This window comes from Leucopleurus acutus (assembly GCF_964270905.1).
Source record: "Leucopleurus acutus genome assembly, chromosome: 8".
NCBI lineage: Eukaryota > Metazoa > Chordata > Mammalia > Artiodactyla > Delphinidae > Leucopleurus > Leucopleurus acutus.
Window position 1 is genome coordinate 78315670 of NC_139151.1, and position 25835 is coordinate 78341504.

At 35.1% G+C, this 25835-nt stretch overlaps 1 protein-coding gene across 1 annotated transcript in view; it reads left to right on the forward strand.

The window, feature by feature from the left end:
- The window catches only part of ANO3 (anoctamin 3), a gene marked incomplete at both ends in the record, with an annotated part of 414423 nt that overhangs the window by 275515 nt on the left and 113073 nt on the right, over positions 1-25835 (forward strand). The window contains 2 exon segments of the mRNA XM_082845360.1: positions 14567-14725; positions 25640-25740. Coding sequence (XP_082701486.1) covers positions 14567-14725; positions 25640-25740 — 260 coding nt within the window.

Consider the following 25835-nt stretch of genomic DNA (forward strand, 5'->3'; position numbering starts at 1 on the left):
ATCCATTTTTTCTTTCTCTGTCCTGTTTTAGAAATATTCGCCTACTCTGAGTTCCTATGTTAGCTTCTAAAAGCTATATTCTTATGTAGTTCACAGTGAATAATCCATCTGTAACTGATTTTTAGTGCTTTACTGAGATGAAATTCACATACCATACAATTCGTGGCCCATTTAAAGTGTACAGTTTACTGTTTTTAGTATATTCATAGGGGTTGTGTAGTCATCACCATAATATTATTTTAAAATATTTTGTCTCCCCCCAAAAAAACCTGTACCTGTTAGCAGTTACTCTCCATTCTCCCACTCCTCCACTCCTAGGAAATGATTAATTGATACTCTGTATATATTTGCCTACTATTGAATTTCATATTAACAGAATCATATAATATATGGTCTTTTGTACTAGCTTCACTTTGTGTAATATTTTCAAGGTTGATCTATGTTGTAGCATGTGTCAATATTTAATTCCTTTTTAATGCCAGATAATATTTCATTATATGGGTAATACCACATTTTATTTATGTATTCATCCAGTAGACACTGCGTTGTTTTTCTTTTTTACTATTTTGAATAATACTGCTGTGAATGTTTCTGTACAAGTTTTTGTATGGATGTGTGGTTTCATTTCCCTGGGTATATACCTAGGAATGAAATTGATGATTTGGTAACTCTATGTTTAACATTAGGAGTAATTGTCAAACTGTTTTCCAAAGCTTCTCCACTATTTTACATCCCCACCAGCAACGTAAAAGGGTTCCAATTTCTCCATATCCTTGCCAATACTGGTATAATTTTTGTCTTTCTGATTATAGCCATCATAATGGGTAAAAAATGGTATCTCACTATGGTTTTTATTTGCATTTCTCTGTAACTTTCATTATGCTGAAAACCCCTGAATGTTTATATGCCCATTTTTATCTTCTTGAACAAATCCCTGTTCAAAACTTTTACCCATTTTTAAGTGAGTTATTTGTGTTTTTAATTGTTGAGTTATTTATATTCTGTGAATGCAAGTACCCTATCAGACATATGGTTTTTCAAATATTTTTTTCATTCTGTGGTTTGCCTTTCACTTTCTTGATGTAATTATTTTGCAGCACAAAGTGTTTAATTTTGATATAGTTCTATTTATATTTTGTTTGTTTAACTGTCACTTGTGCTCTTGGGGTTGTATCTAAGAAATCATAACCTATAAACCCAAGGTCCCAAACATTTACTGAAATGTTTTTAGTCTAATAATTTTATAGTTTTCTCATTACATTTAGGTCTGTGTTCCATTTTGAGTTAATTTTTGTGTATGGTTTAAGATAGGGGTCCAACTTCTTTTGCACATGGATATACAGTTGCCCTAGCACCATTTTTTGAAAAGACCATTCGTATTCCCCATTGAATTGCCTTGGAACTGTTGTTGAAAGTCAATTGACCACAAATTTATGGGTTATTTCTGGACTAGAATTGATATTTGACTAGAATATCAACTGAATTGACTAGAATATCAGTTCTAAAAAGTCTATCAAGTCTAAAGTAGGAGTCAAATTAATCTTTTTCATATGTATATCCAATTCATCTGAATCAGCATCACTTATTAAATAGACCATATTTTCACTTTCAATATTTTCTAGCTTTCATAGAATTTTATTGTTTTAATTTATTAGTTATTTAGATGTTTTATTTTTTAATGTATAAATTTTTGCCCACTATTGTTGTTATTTTTGTTATTAATGTCTAGATCTTACCCAGAGTAGCCACACTCTAGCTTTCCAACATGTGTTACGGTTTTCTACCTTTTTTTTCTATCTGGAAGCTAGAGTTTTACATGCTTTCCTGCTAATTCCTCTATGAATTTCAAAAGATGTATGTTTTATTTTATCTATCATTTCTAGGTTTTTTATTGTATGAGGGTTTTGAAATTATGTTGTTTGCCATGTTGCTGGAATCACAGCCCTGCTTTTCTATTTTTATGCCCTATTTCTGAAAATTGGTGCTAGATTTTCCTAGGTGACTTTTACATCTCTGCATTTTCCCCTTCAGACTTTATTTCAGTGGTCAAAAAAGAGTGCTACATTCCAAAGTATGTGTTTTGTATTCCAGCTGATTTGTGAAATTTGATAACACTGGTAAGATACTGCTTTTTATTTTGGCATAAGAGCAGCCTTTGTCTCCTGTTTTCTCCTTCATGATGTTAAAGGTGCTTACTGAGGCAGAAGTAAAACAGAGCTCAATTGTCATATACAATTTTCCCTGAAAAGACCTTTGCTTCGCTTCAGTGAGTGAATTCAGCTGCCAGATATTTATGTGAGCATCATTCTGAAGGGGAATAAAAACCCTAGACAAAGTTAGTTGAGAAACCTGAATGATCTTTAAAAAACAGCCTCTTGGAGAAATATTTGGAAAAAAGAAGAGCATCATGAATGTCAGAGCTATAGGAACCCTTACTTGTTTTGCACCCACTCTTTGATTCTTGGTAGAGGAACTGAGCAACCGGGAGGAAAACACAACTGTCTGAAGACATTCTATGCAGACATAGAACCATGAGTAAAATCTAAATTCTTTCATTTCCTTATTTTTATATTTTTTATTTCCTCCTGACATTTCCTAAACTGACATATTATCGCCCAGTTGTTCCATTGAGGAGTTTGGTGAATGAGACCATAAGCTTTCCTTCCCTCATATAGTATTTCATAAGATTACTTTTAAAAATCAACCTTTTAATCTTTTAAACCAGATCTTTAACTTTTATCTAATTCATAAACTTTACTGTGACAGACAGCCTCTTGGATGGCCTGAATCATCTTTGCCTCTTGGTGTTTACTTTCTTGTATAATCCTCTCCCCTATATACTTGCTTCTAAATACTAGTATAAGGCAAAAGAGATGTGTTCCTCCTGTGATTATGTCACATTACGTAAGACTCTGTCTTGCTCTCCAGCTCACTCTGGAGACTTTTCTTGTGTGTTTGATGAAGTAAGCTGCCATCTTGGGAATGCCCGCATGTCAAGGAACAGTAAGAAGCTACTAGAAGCTGAGAATGACCTCCAGCTAACAGCCAGAAAGAAGTCAGATACTCATTCCTTAGCCACAAGGAAATGAATTCTACTAACAACCTGAGTTATCTTAGAAGTGGATTCTCCCTAGTCAAGTCTAAGGATGAGAGTACAGCTTTGCTAACACCTGATTGCAGCTTTGTGTGGTCCTGACACAAAGACCCACTGAGCCGTGCCTGAACTCCTGACCCACAGAAATGTAAGATAATATATCTACATTGTCTTTAGCTCCTAAGTTTGTATTACGTTTTTAATGCAACAATAGATAACTCATACACTTACCATAAAATCTGCTATTCTGATACGTTAAAATGCAACCTCATCAATGAATTTTTGGTATACCGTTAATGGACCAAATTGAAACTGAAATATACCAGCAGGTGCTTGTCAGCAGGCCAGGGAAATATAATCAACAATATCCTTTCCTGACTGACCAAAAAAGATTTGAAGTTTTGCGTAAATTAATTTTGTATAATTCATAAGCATTCATTGAATTAATTCAATAAAAATTTAGTCAGCAAGATGCTCTATCAGCACAATTCCAAGTATTTGGCTTGACAAAAATATAAGGGCCTAATCTCATGAATCTCTTTAGTGTAAGAAGCGATATTTTCAAAAATCACTTTTCTTTTGTACTTATTTACTTCCCTGGCTACACAAAGGGCCCCCTCTTCAGAACTTTCTCCCTCTCCTCTATATTTCTACTTAATAATATTGAGTAAAATAATGGTAATAATATTGAGTAGAGTAAATAATAACATCACATAATTATAATAGTAGTAGTAATAATAAGTTTACAATATTTTACATAATTTTTACTCTTGTCATTTATGCATTATCTCATTTAACATATTTATTGTATCCTATGTGTAAGGATGGGGTGTTAAAATGAACAAGAGATCATCCTACTTATGCACATTGCCTTATTACTTAATCATCCCTTCACAATAATTATGTGAACTATTGAACTATTCCTTTTATAGAAAAATAAATTTGACTGATCTCTGTAACTTGAATCTTATTGCCCCAACTGAAAATCCTACATCTTTATTTCTGTCCATTAAAGTGGTCTTTACTGACGCTCCTCCAAAACACCAAACTTATTTTTACATAGTACTTGGCACTATCTGGATTATATCATGTATTTATTTCTTTACTGTATCTTCCTTACAGGAGGATATACCTCATTTTGCCTTGTTCATTGCAATATTCTCAGAGCCTACAAGCATCCTTAGCACATAGTAGATAAATAAATAAATATATATGTATATAAACATTGTAAAGTAAATATTTCTTGAACATTGTCTTATTAGAGAAAAAGGATCATGCAGCAAAATGAAAAGAAACAAAGTCCTTCAGTTTTTACTTTTTTACTTGAAGATGTCTCTTTTTTCCCCAAGATGTAAATTTAATATTGCTAGGAAAATGGCAATAAGAGACATAGAGTAGCTTGTAAGGTATATGACATTTAACTCGGTGTTTTAAAAAGACTTTCTTTTTAAAAGCAGTTTTAGGTTCACAGAAAAATGGAGCAGTCAGAGATTTCCCATATACTCTCTGCCCCCACTCACACACAGCCTCACCTATTATCAACATCCCCACCAGAGTGTACGTTTGTTACAATTGATGAACCCACATTAACATATCATAATCACCCAAAGTCTGTAGTTTATATTAGTGTTCACTCTTGCTATTGTACAATCTCTGAGTTAACACAAATTTATGATGATATGTATCCATCATTATAGTATCATTCAGAGTAGTTTCACTGCCCTAAAACTCCTCCTAACCCGTGGCAACCCCTGATCTTTTTACTGTCCTCATAGTTTTGCCTTTTCCAGAATGTCATATAGTTGGAATCATACAATATGTTGCCTTTCCAACCGGCTTCTTTCACTTGGCAACTCAGTCACTTCTAAAGCTGAAAAAATTGGTATGATTTAAAAACAAACCATGAAACTCTGAACCCTGTGAAGTTATCAAGAAATAAGAAAAACAGGAAGCTTTAGTCCTATCTTTTCCCCAAGTGACTCACTTCCTCTAAAAGTCCTCTCCCTGGGAGAGTGAGATTCAAAAATTAGATCTAGGTCCAGATTAGAGTAAGGTCCAGAATTTTTAGGGTGCTTTGTTATCGAAGCTACCATTTGGAGCAAACAGCTTTGTCTCACCAATGCCATATGCTGTGGGCAGGCAAGGCTGCTGAATCCATGTGCACCTCCCTCTAGGTCAGGGTAGAAGGCGGGGGCTTGTTTCCTTCCCTATTTTCCCAAGAAGCATGAGTAGTGGGAAAGAGGAGGCACTGACTGCTTCTCCCAAACCTCTTTCCTTAATCTGGGGGTTACACAGAGCCACACAGCTTGTGCGTCCACTAAGTCTCAAGTGAAAGGGAGATGAAGAGACTCCCCATGGGAATCCCAAATGAGACAAGTGGCTCTTAGACTGCCACTAGAGAAGAAGCTTATGACTGATTTCTGAATCCTGCTTTGAGCTCACCTTGTTGCCCTAGCTCTGCCTCTGAAAGAACAATCAGTCAGCAACATCTCTCTCTTCCATGCCCTGAGCTCCATGTATACTTTATCTGCCAGGCCTCAGAGGGAGCCTTCTGTGGTTGGGTGACAAGGCACCCTTTGGGTTCTTTGAGTGATGCACTGTCTTGTGAATCTTAAAACATTTGTTTTCAAAGTCAGTGTGGCACAGCTTGCTAAATACTAAGCCGATCATATTATGGAGGCCCCGCTGCCAAGATATCACAAGCTATCTCTGGGGGTTAATGGAATCAATACCTTATTAGTTATAAATTGATTGAATTCCATGGTTAATAATGATTTTTAATCAGTAGCATGCCATAATTATGAAATATACACATGCAATACAGAATAAGAGTCAGGGTGAGGAAAGTAAAATGAAAATAGGAATAGCATCTCGCTAAGCAGAGAGGGATTATAAAATGCAGCTCTATTTACAATAGCCAGGACATGGAAGCAACCTAAGTGTCCATCATTGGATGAATGGATAAAGAAGATGTGGCACGTATATACAATGGAATATTACTCAGCCATAAAAAGAAACGAAATTAAGTTATTTGTAGTGAGGTGGATGGACCTAGAGTCTGTCATACAGAGTGAAGTAAGTCAGAAAGAGAAAGACAAATACCGTATGCTAACACATATATATGGAATCTAAGAAAAAAAAAAAAGGTCACGAAGAACCTAGGGGCAAGACGGGAATAAAGACACAGACCTACTAGAGAATGGACTTGAGGATATGGGGAGGGGGCAGGGTAAGCTGTGACAAAGTGAGGGAGAGGCATGGACATATATACACTACCAAACGTAAGGTAGATAGCTAGTGGGAAGCAGCCGCATAGCACAGGGAGATCATCTCGGTGCTTTGTGACCGCCTGGAGGGGTGGGATAGGCAGAGTGGGAGGGAGGGAGACGCAAGAGGGAAGAGATATGGGAACATATGTATAACTGATTCACTTTGTTATAAAGCAGAAACTAACACATCATTGTAAAGCAATTATACTCCAATAAAGATGTAAAAAAAAAAATGCAGTGCTTAAGAGTCGGCACTTCATCTCAGCCTGCCTGGATTCTAATCCACACTACAGCTGACTGACTCACTGACCTTGGGCACTGTTGCCTTATACGTGTAACTGGGCTAATGATAAAACTGCCGTATTGGGTTCTTATAAGGATTAAATTAGTTGGTATATATAAGTGCTTGGCTAAATTCTTGGCTTATAGAAAAGCTTTGATAAACGTTAGCTATCATTATGACTATTGAGTCAATCTATCATTAGAAATAGATATCTCAAATCCTAATAGTACAAGATTAGAAAGCTAATTCAGCAAATGAATTATTCTTTTAGTTCTTTAATTAAAATTATTAAAAATTCTCTATTTCCATAAGTGACAACATCAGTGGTGGTAATTATAACAGTGATATAAAATGTATGATCCTTTCCTGTGCCCTTGGTTTCCTATCTCAGCAATAGTTGAGAATATAGAGAATGAAAAGCCCTTTCCACCCATTTTAAAGTCTGCCTCAATTTTAACATCTGTGATATGGGAAAAAGAGTAGTTATCTCTCAGTTTCTGTGAGCATGAAATGTGTTAATATATGCAGAGTATGTAGAGGAGTACTTGTTTTCTGCTTAGCTTATATTAGTAGTAGTATTTCTTTAAATGTTAATTAGTTGTTATTTTCTTAAATGTCTGCCAGACCGTAAATAACAGGAGTTGGAATGCAATCAGTTAGAGACTCTGCCATCTGATTAGAGTACTCCAGAGTTACCAGATAGAGGTTTGTATATTTCTGATGGCTGTGTGGACTAGAGGTGGGGTTGACTTTCTGTTAAGGAGGCGGTAAGACAAGCCTGGCCAGGTTTTTACCAGCAGTGAAACCACACTGTGTAACACTGAGGTCAGATATTTTGAGATTCCTCAGACTCATAATTAGAGAAGATTTGCATAGAAACATTTGAATAGTAATAACATTTCTGGCACATTTTAAGTTAAGGTTGGTGCATTAAAATATATATATATATGTATGTATTAATATATTTTTTATCCCCCAGGAAACTCAGAAAATTAAAACATTTTTCTTCTATAAGTACCACTTTAAAATTAAAACTTTCTCTGATAGAAGAGCCAGAATTTTAATTAATCCAGTAGCACTTACTAAATTTACACCTATGTGTGGAATCTCTTTTGAACCGTAGTATAAGATGTGCTTTCTGTTAATTTGTTTTTTTTAATAGGGATGTTTTTTGTTGTTGTAAATATGTGATTTTTCTTGACAAAACTGCTTCTCATTTGTCTGAAATGGAAAAAAATATTAAAACCCTTTTTGTTTTTCTCTGTAACAGGTAAGGCCAATTACAAGAGCTATTATGAGGAATGGTTTTACTCTGAAATAAATTACAGTTACATATAAAGGCTGCTTGGCTGTTTCTCTAATTAAGGAGTGTAAAGCTAGAACTTCTGAGTAAAACATGGCATGAGAATCACAGTGTCTGGACTGCGTTCTCCCAAGTTTTCCATTAGAGACTGCCAAAAAAGGATACAGAAACACAAAAGCAAACACCACCGCTGGAAACTAATGAAAAAGATTTTCATTATTTGAAGATTTGTAGGATAGGATTAAGAAACGCAAGCCTGGAACAGACACTTGGCCTTATTAACTGAAACCAGCCTAATGGCACCGAAATTACAGAGGAGACTTGGGCTAACCTGGCCCACAGTCTATCCTTAATTTGGGGTTGCAGTGGCCACACACTCTAGGAAACTAAGCTTCTGCTACCCTTCTCAACAGGCGCAGTCTTTTGAGTGGGCCTGAGTCATGCCCTGCTTCCTCTGCCCTTCCGCATCTGTGCCTCTCTCTCTAAATCCAAACAAAAGCAGAAATACCCGGTAAATGAGCATGGCAATAATTTGTTGCATTCCAAACACCGAAATTTGGATAAACGTAGTGTTGTGGGTAGGAGTAGATACTAGTAGCACCTGAGACTCTTGCGTACTGAGAAGAGTGTTTTCTTCTCATTTCCACATATTATGGAAAATAAGTCCAATTTTTAAGAATAGACCAGGATGTCTAAAAAAAATAGTAATAATTATTATTTCTAAAAGACTGGGAAGAAGTTATAAAGCAGGGGTAATTTAAATACTACTGGTAGAGATTTAAATTGGTTTAGAAAGTAGTTTGGCATTGTCTACTAAAGTTGAAAACAAGCATTCCCTGTGAATCAGCAGTTTTTCTCTTAGGTACATACTTGATAGAAACATATGGACAGTTGTATTACAAGATGTACACATGAATACCTATTTTAGCTTTATTTGTAATAATTAAGACTAGAAACAGCCCAAATATCCATCATTAGTAGAAAGCATAAATAAGTTTTGTTGTATTCATAGGGTAATATAACAGTGAAAAAATAAACTACATATATATGGAAATCAGGGATGGATTTCACACCCATAGTATTACATGAAAGAAGCCAGACACAATAGATTACTCATTATATATTTGCATTTACATAAAGTTTGAAAAGGACAGAACTCAAATATAATGTTGAAGGATATATCCTTTGGTGATAAAACTGAAGAAAAATGGGAAAATAGTACTATAAATGACAGGATTATGATTACCTTGGGGGAGAGGGGTGCAGAGGGCATCATGATTGAGAGAAAGGATAAAACGGGGGGCATCTGGTGTTTCATGACTTAGGTAGTAGTTATAAAGGTGTTTGTCTTATAATAATTGTTATGCTTCTGTTTGTTGCACTTTTTATTTTGTAATAAATCATGTTTCATAAGTATATATAAAGCAGATCTGCTTTCCTTTGCTCTAATTCCATATTCACACTAACATCCTTTGGCTTATTTTTCTATGTTTCTATCTGTCTTTGTCCTGAGAAAGATAACATTCCAAAATGTGAAAGGTGTCATTTGGATCATTAGAAAATAAGAAAAATTCCAACAGGAATTAATGCATTGCATACATTTTTTACCTTGTTTTCTTGTGATAATAGCTAACTTTTTCTTAAGCCTTGTAAAGTGAGTCAGATTATATGGAGAATGCTCTGTACGCGTTATCTCATTTAGTCATAACAACAATCTTACAATGTTGATAATATTATCTTCACTTCAAAGCTACAGGAATTGAGGCTGAGCAATGAAGTTAAATTACATGTCTAAGAACACAGTTAATTAAAACCCAGCTCTGTCTGATCCAGAGCTCAATACCTTAACTGTGTTTTACTACCTCAAAGATATGGTTAACAGAAAATCAGCAATCACTTGCAGATTAGTGACAAGATCTAATTTTGCAGTGGCCTGAGGAAGGACTGTGGTAAATTCACCTAGCTAATATGACCCTTGATGGCTTCTGATACCCATTAATCAGGTTTCCTCTGGTTATACCCTGACATTCTTCAACTCTGTAACTCAGAGTTACTGCACATGTAAGATAGCAATGTAGCTAAACATTTGCAGGCCTATCACTCCATATGTATGCTAAAATCTCTGAAAATATTCAGTGTCTACTTATTTTTATCCCTGGAGTTTAGCACAGCACCTCGCACACATTAGGTGTTCATTAGGTGTTCTTGTTAGATTGAGAAGAATAAATGCTAGAAAATATATGGATCTCACAAACAAGCAGTTACTGCCGTAATTTTATTTGAAGAATACCCTAAAAGGCATTCTCATGCAAATAGGCAGACTTCTATTGAAGTTTTGCAAATGGTCTAAAATGTTTGCAAACCTGAACCTTAACTTGGGTGTTCTCAAGATACTCTTTAGGAAGACAAGCTTTTCTGAAAGTCTCTGCGCTTCATGGTTTACAATGCCTTAAATAATTAAGTGGTTTTCGAAGCTGTTGAAAGATTAGGTACCTGATGGATGATCTGCATCCCAGTTTCTCTGAGAAAAGCTAGTTTTATTCTGTCTTCTGGGAACAATAAACATGAAAAACCTGGTATAAAATGGAATGCATTCCACATTGTAACTGGAAAACATTTCACTGTTCCAGATGAGTCTTGATTTCATGTTTGAACAACCGTTATTATATCAAAAAAGGAGGTGGTTCTTTTGTTGTCTAGATAATAAATTTCCCATCAATTCTGCTTTTAGGCAACAGATTTGAACGTGGGTTAATCAACATCTTGGTTAATGGTTGCCAAATATGTATTAAAATAAAATGTAATATTCTTAACCTTAAAATTATGTAGAACCTATATTATGTTCTTTATACGTAATTCAGAAGAGATTTCCAAATCTTTCCATTCTTCTTTATTACCATTTTGAAAACTACTTTTCTTTTTTCCTGATAAACTGGTAAAACTCATTATTCATAATTTAGAATGAAAAAATAATTAGATAGTAAATTAGAATGCTAGTTAATAGAATTTGTGAACATGTTTACACAGACAGAGACAAAACCTGTGAATAATACCGAAGGTCACTTATCATAAAAAGATGTAGGTTTTTTGGTTTTTGGTTTTTAAATAGTTAGGCAGTTGCTTCTCTGGGAGAGTTTAACATTTATTTTGCTTAATCTAACAGATTAAGTAGCAGATAACAATACCTATCAGGGTTCTACTTTCAGTCCATGCTACTCTTAAAATAGGGAAAGCACATAAAATATTTTAACACTATCTTATCTTCTCATAGTTTTCCTACCAACCAGTCATGTGATTTCTGGGTCTTCTCATTGAAGGATTTTACCTTCACCTGGGATTAAATATTTTATTATTAATTTAAGATTCAGGTGATACTTAATAGTGGACTGGTATTAAGAGGGTGGTAGACTTTAAGAAAAAGAAAATGCAGAGGAAAAATTTTATATAATCTTATTTTAGCTCAATCTTTGTTTACATTACCATGGAGATGCCTGGAGGCAGTGTGTCATGGTATAACACCAAGGGAAAGCCATGGCTATTGCAGTTCTGCTACAATTTTGTGATCATTCATCTTATTTGATTATAATTTGATTTGTGTTACTGTTGGAGGGGAGAGGATGAGAAATGACCACATGATATTTTAATGGCCTTAAATTTTTGAGGTTATTCCTACCTGGATACACATAACTATGGATTATTCCCTTCTTTCCTTTCACTTCTTTCCTTCCCTCCTTCTTCCCATAAATATCTATTAATGCTTACTATGTGTCTGGCCCTGGGTTAGATGTTTGAAATACTCTGTGAACAAAACAGAAAAAATTTATCACCTTTGTAAAATTTATATTCCAATAGAACAAGGTAGACAGTAAACAAAGGATAATTAATAAGTAAATTATTTAGTGTTATATAACATGTTGGAATTTAACAGTTGCTAAGGTAAATAGATTAGGAAAAGTAGGATCAAGAATGGAATATCGTGGAAAGCAGCTGTAGGGTCTTGAAGAGAGGAGTTATATAATGTCGTTTAAAATGCGGAGGATCACTCAAGTGTCTTAACTGTCATGTTGAGAATAGACTTTAGAGGAGCAAAGATAGAAGCTAGGAGATGAGTCAGACTATTATAATAATGTAGTCAATATATGATATATCTTAGAAAAGAGTAATAATGAAAGTGTTAGAAAGTGGTCAGATTCTATATATATTTTGAAGAATTTTCTGATGATCTGAATATTAGATGGGTGAAAAGAGAGGAAATAAAGATGACTCGAGATTTTTGATCTGAGCAATTTAAAGGATAGATTTGCAACCAATCAGAATAAAGAGGGTTTGGGGAAACATCTGCTTGGATTAAATAAAGAATTCCATTTTGGACAGTCAACTCTGAGATGTCTATTAGACATCCAAGTGAAGAAATCAGGAAGGCAGTTGGATACACAAGCCTATGAATATTAATTATGTAGTCAGCATATAGATTCTTATTTAAAACCACAAGACTGAATGAAATCACAAGGAAGGGAATGCAAATAAAGAAGGCAAGAGAATCAATGACTGGTCCTTTAACAAATCAGAGGAAGAAAGAAATAAAAGCTGAGAATAAGGAACCATTTAAGTAGGAAAAAATCCAAATAAATGAGATGTCTTGGGAGTGCAAAAGAAAAAAATGTATTTCAAGGTGGAGTGAGTGATTCAACTACTGAAAGGTAAAGAAGAGGATAGAAAATTGATTAATGGGATACATCAATGAGTATGTCATTGGTGACGCTGGCCAAAGAAACCTCTGGAGTGGTGGAGGCAAAAGCACTCTAAAGTCTGAAGTTAATTGTGTCTTCTCTGGCCATAAATCCCCAGTGTCTCCATCCTATAGGACCTGTAAATGGCCTTTTGGCCAGTTAGCCTTCTATTACTGCTCAAGCCCCAGACTTAGTAATGTGCACGTATATATACTTCCTTGTCTTTTGCAATATAGTTGTCAAGACCACCATCAAATAGGTGAGAGTTCTAGTTTCACTATTGCCGTTTCCATGACATCTGGGATGTCACTTAACCTCTTTGGCTTCTGGTACTCATATCAATATCTACCTTAAAGAATTATGAGAATAAAACACTTGGCACACTGCCTGGCACCATAGTAAGTGATCAGTTAGTGATAGCTATTATTATCATCATTATTATGCAACTGCAAGGCCTTGATGACTCTGCTGGAGTTTAGTCACTTTATAGTAACCAATAAAATAATCCTGGGCATCTCAAAATCTTTTTATTCATTAAAGAAAAGGCGATGCAAACCTTCCTGTCCTTGAACGTGGGAGTCTCTAATACCCCCAGATTCACACACATGAACCTATTCTTTCTAAAAAGACAGCTCCTGAGCAGCCTAACCTGTCCCTATAGGATGACAGTCACTCAGATATCTTTTTTATTGCTTCACCTGGATGACTCCTTGGCCACCAGGTTACTCTGGTCCTCACTTTTTTACCTCGAGCTGCATGTATGTCCCAAGTAGACTCCTCCAAAGAAGTTGGAGATGCCTTTGTCTGAAATTATCAGATAGCTCTCCAAATGTTAAGACATTTTTGAATCTCAAGAATGCCTGTATGGGGAAAAATGGAATAGAGAGTTGGTACAGATATTTAAATAGTTTGATGGAAAATGTGAGAAAGAAGGATAATGTATAGAATAGTTAAGAACATGGACTGGGAGTCAAACTTGAATTCAAGTAATGCGGAACCGTTTCCTGGCAAAGTGCCAGCCCCCAAAAAAGACCATCATGAAAATCAGTTGATCATAAAAATTAATTTTATTAAAGTTACAGCAAGTAAGGATACCACCTGGGTAGTCTTAGTAGTGTTTTAAAAAGATGAAGTTAGGGAAGAGTTTTCAGAGGGTTCTAGGACCTGGACTGGAGGATTTTAAGGTAAATCTTGCAAGGGAGGAAGTTGGTTGAAAATTGGTCGGAGTATGGGAAAAACAGCTGGGGTGGGTGGACAGAGCAAGGGGAGGACCTTAAAGAAGTCTTAATAAGCATGCAATTAGTCTTAATAAGTAGGCTGTTTTAGTTGGATCACAGTCTTGTATTCTGGGAGCAAGTATTTCTTGGAACAAGCAGCCCAGGAATTGTTTGGTTTGGTGTTGTTGAACATAGGTTTAGGAAAATAATGTCTTATCTGAGTATTATTTCATGTAGGACATTATGTTAATTTCGGTTCTCAATGCTTATGTTGTTTAAACCTTGTTGTCTTTATCTTCAAAATGAAAGTTTGAATATTAAAATATGTAAAACATTTATGTCTGGGCCTGATTTTGAGCAAATATTCAATGTATGTTGGCAATTATTTTTGCAGGGTCTTATTGAATAAAACATACACATTTTGATGCTAACATCAGAGAATCCATGTTCTGGTGTCAGACTGCCTAATTTCAAATCCTAAAACGTCACTTGCTAGCTTGTCTCCTACTGTAGATTGCAAACTTTTAAAATGATCTTTTCTTATCTCACAATTGGAATGTAAAAAACACATTTTTATATTGGATTGCCATTATTCAAATGGAAGTGACTGAAAGCAAAATGTGTGTGCTTATCTAACCCACACTATTAACAACCCTTGCTTTATTTGCAGAATGACATGAATTACATAGCTTCCAGTGGACTTCTATTCAAAGATGGCAAAAAGCGGATTGATTACATCCTGGTTTATAGAAAGTCAAATATACAGTATGACAAAAGAAACACATTTGAAAAGAACCTCAGAGCAGAAGGCTTGATGTTAGAAAAGGAGGTATGTGCTTTAACAGTATTAGCTATGTGGTATAATATGCTGGAAGAGATATGATCGTTTATGTTTTAGTATAAAAGTGTATAACACGTGGCTTTTTAAAATGTATAGCAATTATCTCCCAAATGTAAAAGAAATGCATATGTATAGTACTATTTTAAAATATATTCCTTTTTTACTCTACATGTTTCCATAAATTTAAATATTTTTCAAAGGGCATAACTATTTTTACAATTTTAAAAATTAAAGAAGGAATGATTCTTTATAAAGTACAAAACTCTATGAAAAGAAAGACAAAATGTTGAAAGAAAAGAGTTTGCCAAACTGTTAATGTCTAGGTTTTAATATTTTTTGTTTTTAAATTTTTATTTTGCATTGGAATACAGTGGATTAACAATGTTATTGATAGTTTCAGGTGTACAGCAAAGTGATTAAGTGATTCAGTTAAACATATACATGTATCTATTCTTTTGTGCATGTATCCTTTGAACCATGTTTTTCTCTGGATATATGCCCAGGAGTGGGATTGCTGGATCATATGGTAACTCTATTTTTATTGTTTTAAGGAACCTCCATACTGTTCTCCATACTGGCTGTACCAATTTGCATTCCCACCAACAGTGTTGGAGGGTTCCCGTTTCACCACACCCTATCCAACATTTATATTATTTGTAGATTTTTTGATGATGGCCATTCTGACCGGTGTGAGGTGATATCTCGTAGTTTTGATTTGTGTTCCTCTAATACTTAGCAATGATGAGCATCTTTTCATATGCCTCTTGACCATCTGCGTATCTTCTCTGTAGAATTGTCTATTTAGGTCTTCTGCCGATTTTTTGCTTGGGTTGTTCTTTTTTTGGATATTGAGCTGCACAAGCTGTTTGTAAATTTTGGAAACTAATCCCTTGTCAGTAACATTGTTTGCAAATATTTTCTCCCATTCTGTGGGTTGTCTTTTCGTTTTATTTATGGGTTCCTTTGCTCTGCAAAAGCTTTTGAGTTTACTTAGGTCCCATTTGTTTATTTTTGTTTTTATTTCCATTACTCTAAGAAACAGATCAAAAAAAGATGTTGCTGCAGTTTATGTCAAAGGGTGTTCTGCCTGTTTTCTTCTAAGAGTTTTATAGTGTCCAGCCTTACATTTAGGTTTTTCATCCACTTTGAGTTTATTTTTGTGTACAGTGTTAAAGAATTTTCTAATTTCATATTTTACGTGTAGCTGTCCAGTTTTCCCAGCACTATTTATTGGAGATACTGTCTTTTGTCCATTTTACAGTCTTGCCCCCTTGGTCATAGATTAATTGACCATAGGTGCATGGGTTTATTTCTGGGCTTTCTATTCTGTTCTGTTGATCTATATTTCTGTTTTTGTGCCAGTATCTTACTGTTTTGATGATTCTAGCTTTGTAGTATAGTCTTACATCAAGGAACCTGATTCCTCCAGCTCCATTTTTCTTTCTCAAGATTGCTTTGTCTATTCGGGGTCTTTTGTATCTCCACACAAATTTTAAGATTTTGTTCTAGTTCTGTGAAAAATGCCATTGGTAATTTGATAGGGATTGCATTGAATCTGTAGATTGCCTTGGGTAGTATAGTCATTTTGACAATATTGATTCTTCCAATCCAAGAGTATGGTATATCTTTCCATCTGTTTGTTTCATCTTCACTTTGAACTATTTCTTCTTAATCCTGTTCCTTATATGCTTTTATAAAAGACTTTATTTTTTAGAGCAGTTTAAGGATCATAGTAAAATTGAGCGGAAGGTACAGAGATTTCCCATATACCACGTTAACCCACACATGACCCTCTTATCATTATGTAAAGCCCTTCTTTATCCCTCATAACTTTCCTTTCTTCAAATGTTTTTTTTAGTGTTCTTTAAGGAAAGCTATTTTTTTCAAGTGAAACAATAAAAGTAACAATGCTCACTAGGCAAAAAATGAAAAATAGAAAGGAAATAACACATAACCCTCACTCTTATTATCCAAAAATAACCACTCGTGCTGTTTTAAACATTCTAAGGTTTTTTAAAAAAAATGTGTTTATCATATTACAGAAAGAAAAAAAGTGTAAAAAATCAGAAGTATAACAATGTACAAAATAAAAAGTCAGAGGGCACATCTACCATCTCTCAAATCAAACCCTTTTCTCCTTTGGTAGCCTTGCTAATAATATCTTGAATTATATTGTTGTGTCCCTCAATATATTTTCTATGTATATACAAACACATATAATTTTTTTACATAAAATTAGTCATGATATACTTACTATTCTGCTATTCAATTCTGTTGTTTAACAATGTATTATGGATATCTTAAATTGCAGTGTATTTAGAGCCAACTCATATTTTTTACTCAGGTGCATAGTATTACAATTTGGTGATTTAGCCAACTGTTCTCTTACTGATAGAAAAAAATTAAATTAAGGATTTGAGGGACCCCTAAATTACTACTGGTTGGATTTAGCTACTTTACCAATAAATGGATTGACAAGGTCAAAAGCTTTGATGATTTATTTGCTTAAATATCTGGATAATTTGCTAATAAGCTTTATCAATGGAATAAAGTGGTCACCCATATTTTTATATGTTATTGGAAACCACCCGTACTTTTTTGTTCCCACAGGACATGTCTTGTGGTTAGTTATCTGAGGAACATCCATAGGAAGTACTGAACTATAACTCAAGGTGGCCCTAGCAAAACTAATCCATTTATATTTATTAAAACTCTTTTACTATGTATAAAATAACAACCATACACTGCCTTACCTCTTTATGAGGTAAGGATTTATTCACACACTGCCTAGTGTTACAGAATTGGGCAAGTGGAATTCTGATCTCAGTGTCGACTGACTCCTTTAGTTGTGTTTCCTCTGAGAATTTTAACCCAGAATATCCATATCACTAGTCATTAATTCAATTAGGAAGTATTTATTGAAAAATCTTACAAACTCAAGTCTTGTGATAGGTTTTTATTAATTTAATTTCCTTGTGATTTCTCAGAATCTCCATACAAACAGAATCAATCAAGTGACTGATTGTCATCTGTTCCCAGAGCAGTTTATACCTGCTTGCTATTATAATGCTGGTAGTTATTTTGCTCATGTATTTATAACTATTTCTTAATTCAGCAAGTAATTTTGACAGATTCCATGAAGATGTTGGAGATCAGGTGAGTTAAGCAGACCACACTCCTGCCTTCACTGAACATACAGTCTGTGGAGGAGTCAGTCATGAAAATGGTTTACTTGTAAAAGAGATATAACTTGGCTCACAGTCTCCACCTAGTTTTCTTGGTGGAAAGTCCAGATTCTCTTGTGTGTGTTCCTCTCCCTCACTCCTCCAAGTTTTCCCAAGAATAATACTGGATGTTATTCATCCAAAAGGGGTTTTGTTTTGCTTTTAAGGGAAATCCATTCATTCTTGAGCTCCCACTCTTCAGTTACTGCCAAAAGATTCCCATTTTTCTTTAAAAAAGCATCATGTCCCATTTTTTTTCTATTTTTTCTAGAAAAAGAGTACACATGTGTACCTTTGTTCCTGGACAAATGGCTTTTCATTCTAGGTTCCATAATTACAGCTCTTTTAAGTTCACATTCACATGATTAGGATTTGGTACCCACAGTTCAATAAAGTACCAGGACAGCTGGCCAGAAAGAGTATTCAACCTCAGCTGCACATTTCATTGGAATGACCATCCCCACAAACTGTAGCCATCGTGTTCATACAAGTTACCCGGCTCTACTTCCCCTTTCCTTCTATTTACCTCCTCATAGAGATAAATGACTTATTTTTCTGACAATGGGAAGGGTTAAGGCTACCCCAATTCTGCAGAATAGATGATATTAGTTTTGTGTCAGAGTTGAGGAATTTGTATATCTTCCCTCCAGAAAGGCCCTAAAAGCCATATGAAATTTGATCCAAAAATCTCTAAGGAACTCTGCCAACCCAAGCAAAGGAGAGTGCTGCAAATGTTTTTTAAAATGTCTTGTTATTACTCTTTCCACTTGACTAGTACTTGCATATCTAAGAGGATATTTAGGTGGCTTTGCAAAATAAAGCTATTCTAATCCAAGGTGATTTTCAATCTCCACTTATTAATATAAAGTCTAAAATCCTTCCTTACAATACCCTTTATAAATTCAAATCATGTTAAGTGACCTAAAAGAGAAGCAAATGGTGCTAGAATGGCTTAGGAGGAGGTCAGTAATCTAATCTTGAGGATGAGGGAAGACAAGAAGGAAAGGGAGAAGTAAAATCAAAGAAATAAACTTTGAACTGAGATTTGGAAAATGAAATAGTTAAAGTAGGTGGATAAAAGGGATAGATGTTTTCATCTATGAAACCAGTATTGAAATCTGGTTTTCAATACTGGCTGCACATTAGAATCCCCTGGGGATCTTTTAAAACCTTGATGCCAGACTCCACCATAGCGTGAATCAACTGAATATGGTGATATCAAATGGTGGTGGGAGGAAGAACACTGATATTTTTAATACCAGAAATAAAATGTACTAAATGAGTTTGGAAAGAATGGTTAGGGTTAAGTAATTCCATTTTGTAGTTTAAGACTTTTGATGATTTTCTTAGAAAAAATGGGAAGCTGCTGAAAAATTTAAGCAGGCAATATCATGACCATATTTGTTTTCAAAAATGAAACTTTAGATTGCTGAAAAGAGTATAGATTTAAAAGCAAGACTGGATATGCACAGAGATCATGGGTGGCATTAGAAATGGAGAGAAATGAATAGATCTGATAGATATTTAAGTTAAAATATAGATATTTGGTGGTGGTTTGGATATGGTAGAAAGAGAAAAGATTTCAAGGATAACTTGGGCTTGTGACTTGAGCAATTTCTTTAATCATTCAAGGAACATTAATGAAGTACCTATTATATGCTTCATTCTGGGGACATATAGAAACCAAGATAAAAATGGGCCACGTTCTCATGGGAGGAAAGAAACCATAAATATACAAGAAAATTAAATAGTAAGGAATATTACCGGTAATTAAAACAGAATAGTATTATATAGAGAGTGTGACTAAGTAGCTATGTTAGCATGTGTGATGTGAAAGAAAGTTATCTGAATGAAAAGGAGTCCATCATGTGGAAGATAAGGGAACAGAAAACTATTTGCAGAAGGAATAGCCAGTATAAACTTGCTGGCCATCAGAAGAGAGCTAATTTGGGGAGAAAGTGGAATGGGATTTTGGGACTGAAGATCCTAAGCTTGTAATTGAGGTACCATTGAGAAGTAGAAGTAAAAATGTTTGAAATTTGTGTCTAGAGCCCAAATGAGGAGTCTAAACTGAAGGTAAATGCTTTAGCCTTTATAATATAGATGGTAATATAAGCTGTGTATTAGTACGAAATCATTGGAGAGAATGGAAAAAAAAGAAAAGAGCCTAGGAGTGAGCCTGTAAAAAGTAGGAAAGGAAAATAGACAGTTAAAGGAGTTGGATGTAGGTGGAAGAAGAAGCGATGAGGAGTCGCAGGGAAGATTGGTTTTCAGGGTAAAATACGCTAAGAAGTCAAGTAAGACAAGAAAGTGGCCCAATTAGTTGGAGAATGTGATCTTTGGTGAAATCAGTGAGAATCATTTCTCTGAGGAGATGGACTTGGAAGCTAGACTGTCATGAATTGAAGAGTGACTAGATAATGGAAAAATAGAGGCTGCAACAAATATCATCAACCAACTTGATCATCTGTGAATGGGAAGATGAAGAGGAAGAGCCAGAGAGGGAAATGAGGTCTCGTGAGTTTTCACTTCTTTCTTCCTGTTTTCATTTTTTCTTATATGAGATGTTTAAATGATGATGGGGAAGATCCAGGAAAGAAGGGTGAATGGAGAGAGGCAGGAAGAGAAGGGAAGAGAAGGAAAGGGAAGAAACGGAAGAGAAAGATCGAGGAAACAGAAGACAGATGAGATAAAAAATTAAAAGGCTTTTGGGGAAGGATGAAGGGGGAGATCCAGTAGAGAGTTAGAATACCAAGTGTAATATCAAGGAAAATTAAGATTTCTAAATTGTATTTTAAAGTTAACTTTCTACAGTTGTTTTAGTTGCCAAAGATATTTTTACTTATGTTCCTAATTCTAAGAGTAATGACATTGATTTTTTAAATTGTTGAGTTAATTAGGACTAAATTAATTATCACAATGTTAACGTGTAAAATCAACCTGCTATGACAAACACAGTTTAAGTGAACAAAACATGTTTATATAATAAGTATGCTGGGACTTCCCTGGTGGCACAGTGGTTAAGAATCTGCCTGCCAATTCAGGGGACACGGGTTGGAGCCCTGGTCCGGAAAGATCCTGCATACCGTGGAGCAACTAAGCCCATGTGCCACAACTACTGAGCCTGTGCTCTACAGCCCACAAGCCACAACTACTGAGCCCACGTGCCACAACTACTGAAGCCTGCATGCCTAGAGCCCATGCTCTGCAACGAGAGGCCACCACAATGAGAAGCCTGTGCACTGCAACAAAGAGTAGCCCCTGCTCACCACAACTAGAGAAAGCCTGTGTGCAGCAACAAAGGCACAATGCAGCCAAAAATAAATAAAATAAAATAAAATAAAATAAGCATGCTAACATTATATCATGAAAAAGTATTGTCTTAAAATTACCACAAGATTGTTCGACACTGTTTATGTTGACTTTCTATTGCTGCTTAACAAATCACCACACATTCATCAGCTTAAAATAAAACCCACTTGTTAGCACACAGTTCTGCAGATCAGAGGTTTGGGCATGGCATGGCCAAGCTCTCTGCTCTGTTTCTCACAAGACTTAAATCATTGTGTTGGATGGGCTTGCATTCATACCTGGAACTCAGGATACTCTTTCAAGCTTATGTGGTTGTGATAGGATTCAGTTCCTTGTGGTTGTAGGACTGAGTTGCCCATCTCCTTGCTAGCTATCAGCCAGGTACCTCTCTCAGCTCCTAGAGGCCATTCTCATTTCTTGCCACATGCCCCCCACCGTTTTTCACAAGGGAGACTTTCCCTTGTGTCCCTCTGCTCTTTTGAATCTCTCTTGCCAGGAAAAGCCCAGTCCTTTTTAGGGACTTATCTGCAGTGGAAGACAGTATCTCTTTTTTAAAAGCAAATGTGCCTTATAATAGAACTTAATCATGGGAGTGAATATGCCATAATATTCACAGATCCTGGAGATTGTACAAGACAAGGACAGTAGGGCATGAGGATCTTAGAGGACTTCTTAGAATTCTGACACTATTAAAAAAAATCAATATCATGTATTGCCCTTTTAAGCAAACAGACATAGAAAGATACTTAACTCCATGATTACAAGATAGAACCTAGATATATTTTTAGTTTAAACCTTATGTTAATTGATGACTAACTGGTATCTAAATACTTGTAGCTATCTGAACTATCAAATCCAGCATTTTGCATTATCATAAACATTTATTTCTTCTTAAAGTTTCTACTATTATAGGCTGTGGGCTTTGTTTGCAACTTAATTTTAATAACTATTAAATTGAAAATATTTAGGGCTTGTGGCAGGTGGAAAGGGAAAATGAAATTGTGAAAATGTCAGCAAGTATTGGATTTGTTAGCTGAAAAATGGGAGTATTCCCTAGGGAACAAGTTCCCATTTTTAAAATTTATATTCCCCAGAGTTAAGCACTGAGCCTGATACAGAGTGCATCTCAAATCTTCATTAAATTGTATGTTGATGTGGACAGCTTCTAGATAATCACATCATCAGAGATAATGATCCATATTTGAAGACTGTATAAATGAATAGGTAGATGATCTGTAACTGTCAGGATAGGTGTTTTGTTATCCAAGTGTATTTCCAGATTATATCAGCATTTTGTCTTTATCTTAGACTTAATACATGAGCTACCATATTCTTTTTTTTCTTTTTTCAGCTCTCTGCCACCAACTTGTAAAGCGACTGTGTAAAAACACATTTTAAAATTTCCTTTTCTCTCAAGAATGAATTTTCTACCTCTTGGGAATTTTGGATAGAATAATTAAATAATAATGTGACGTGTGAAGGCGGTGGGTGCTTTGTTCCCTTGGAAAAGCCTGCCTGCATCAGAGCTAAACAGAATAGTGCCAGATTGAGAGCTTCTGATTCCAAGGGTGAAAGTAATTTTTCTCCCTGCCAACACCAGCCCTTCGCCAACCTCCTGCTCAGTAGCTGCAAGAAAATAAAACTACTTTTGTTTTTTGTTTTTTTGGTTTTTAAGTAGAGGTACAACAAAAGAGAAATTAAGTTGAGGAAATTATAAGAGAAGACAATTTATGTTGCTTGGAAAAGATATATATATATTTTTAAAGTTAAGACATACAAAATTAGAAATGTTCTAGCTGTATGTGCACTCAGCTTCACGTTTCATTCATCAATGGTAGAATTAATGAAGTAACATCCTTCTAAAGTATCTCCTTTATTTGAATGTGATAGATTTTTTCATATCTTAAGGGTTGACAGGAATGAATTAATAATCAGTGATAAGCCAGCTATTCATGATGCTAATTTGAATCCTGACATAGGACCTCTTCCAGAATAATTCTGGTTTATTTGCTTTCTTGTCTTCATCATCTCTTGCTTAGGTACACGTTACATAGAATGTGTACTCAAAGTAAGTTAACTCATTCATTCATTCATCCACTCAACAAATGCTTAGTGACTACTGGCATAGAACTAGGTGCTCAGTAGACATAAATGAACAAAGTGAAAATCCCTTCTCTCATGGCATTTACATAAATAGACTCATTCATTAGAAGATAATAAGTACTATGGGAAAAAATAGAGCAAGGTTAAGAATGATGGGGTGAGGGCAGGAAAGTCATAGTAAGTGACCAAATGATGGAAGTAGAGTGAATGAGAGGGAGATTAGTAGGAGAGTGGGTTCACAAGATATTGAAGGTGAAATTATAAAAGGCTGAGTAGGTCATTGGAAAAACTTTGGCTTTCACTCTAATTGAAATGGGGTTCTGAGAAGTTATATGATTTGAGTCACGTTTTAAAGAATAACTCTGGCCATTGTGCTACGAATAGACTATTGGGGGCAAGAATGTGAGCAAAAGTTATATACATTATTTCCTCAAGCATAGCTAAAGTGTGTAAACTTAGTCTGAATTCAAAGGCCTTTAGATATTTAACACCTAATATGACTTCTGTCATTGTTAATGTTTTTTATCATTCTTTATCTTTAATTTAAAACAAACATATTTGAAGTAGGAAAGTCCTTTGGAAATTGCACAGGAAGCACCTTTTGCTATTTTCCCCTGGTGATTTGAAAAATACCTAGTACCTCAATAAACTATAAAGAAAAAATAACACATGGTCTAAAATTTTGGAAATTCTGTTTACTTTATTTACCTTCTCGGATATTTTAGCAAGTACGTGCATATTAAAATGTCTCACAAGTCCTCTAGTGAGAAATCCTAAATTGTCTTGACCTTGGAATGATCCCCCCTTTTTTCATAATACTTCAGGGAACAAACACTTCCAAATGCTAGTCTGTGAAAGTGCCTGTCCAGTGTCAATGGTGATCAGCCTGCTGTCTACAGCTGAGTATTATTCCAATGATTGTCCCGTGGCTCTCTAATAATACTGTTTTAAAATGTGGGTACTACAAATTTGAAATATGTTCTGGCAAATTCATGAAATTAGCCATATCTAAAACATAGCTTTTTGAATATATGAATATAAAATTGTACAGTTTAATTTTTAAATATATAATTTTAAATTAGACTGATAAATTTCTTCCATACTTTTGAGCTTTTAAGATTGTTGTGTTTCTTGAGATGTTCCATCTAGTTGAAATTTAAAGGAAAAATGTTAACCGAGTGGAGTCCAGTTGTAACCTGACATGTTGTGCCTAAATGGAAGCGAAGAGCAGTTCTTCCTTGACGTAATTCAGCTTCTCTAATCATTTGAGGAATATGCTCTGTGGAATTCAGTGCTACAGTGGCCACAAACTTCTTTCTTGCTCTGTGGGCCTCAGATATTGTAGGAATTTCAGAAAATAACTGTCTGGGCTTTTTTTTTTTAAGTATAATATGAACATTAGTGATATATAATGACAAAATGGTCAATTATTTAGTTACTTATTTTAGACTACTGGACCAGATCTAGGAATCTTGATGATTATCTGGTTCAGAAAGGCATCTGATTCTCTGTTAGTGGTATGAGAAAAATATTCAGAACGATGGAATCCAATTCTGGGAATTCTTAAGAATTAGACCAGAGTACTCAATTTTGTTAAAAGCTCCTTAGATAATTCTGATGCACACTTGATTTTGCTTAAAAACCTCTTGTCTAGATCGAAGACACAAAGTCTTATGATCTCTTGCAGGAAACAGTGTACTAACCTGTTAAGGTTCGAGTAAGCGTGCAAATTTGACAGCTCTGTAAGGCTATGGACTTGTAGGATTTATACTCTGTTTATCCCCAGGATTTTCAAAGGACCTCGTTTTAATTACAGGAGTAATTACTCAATAAAATGTGCTAGAAGAATAAGTGAATGAATAACTGGTAGCAACTGTCAGTGTTGTTTTTACCACTACCACCACTGCCCTCCACCCCGCCACCCCAGAGCAGGAATGAGAGGATCATGAGAAGGTGTCAAACAAGAATAACTTCAGATTCCTAATTGGCTCATGATTGTTCTGATTAGGGATTCTGGATCTTGATAATGATCAAAGGAAGAAAATGCACTAACTCACATGGATGATTATTTCTTGCATTCAATGGCATTATTACATTTTGATTAAGGCATTTCTGTATTAAGAAATTTTATTCATATAAATTCCTTTTAAATGGGTGATGATGATTCATGTGTAGGCAAGGGGAAAATGTCCTTCCCTCTCAGATCAAATTGTGGCATGATATTATCAGCTCTAAGTGGTGTCTGTTCTGCTGTCCTTTGCAGCCAGCTGTTGCAAACCCTGATATCATGTTTATTAAAATTCATATTCCATGGGACACGCTGTGCAAGTATGCAGAGAGGCTGAATATCAGGATGCCCTTCAGGTACTTTCAAATTTTATTTCATTCTATCTCAATGTATATTAAGATGAGCCTGTTTTTTGAAAAACTTGAGAGCAATAAATGTAGTTCTTTCTACA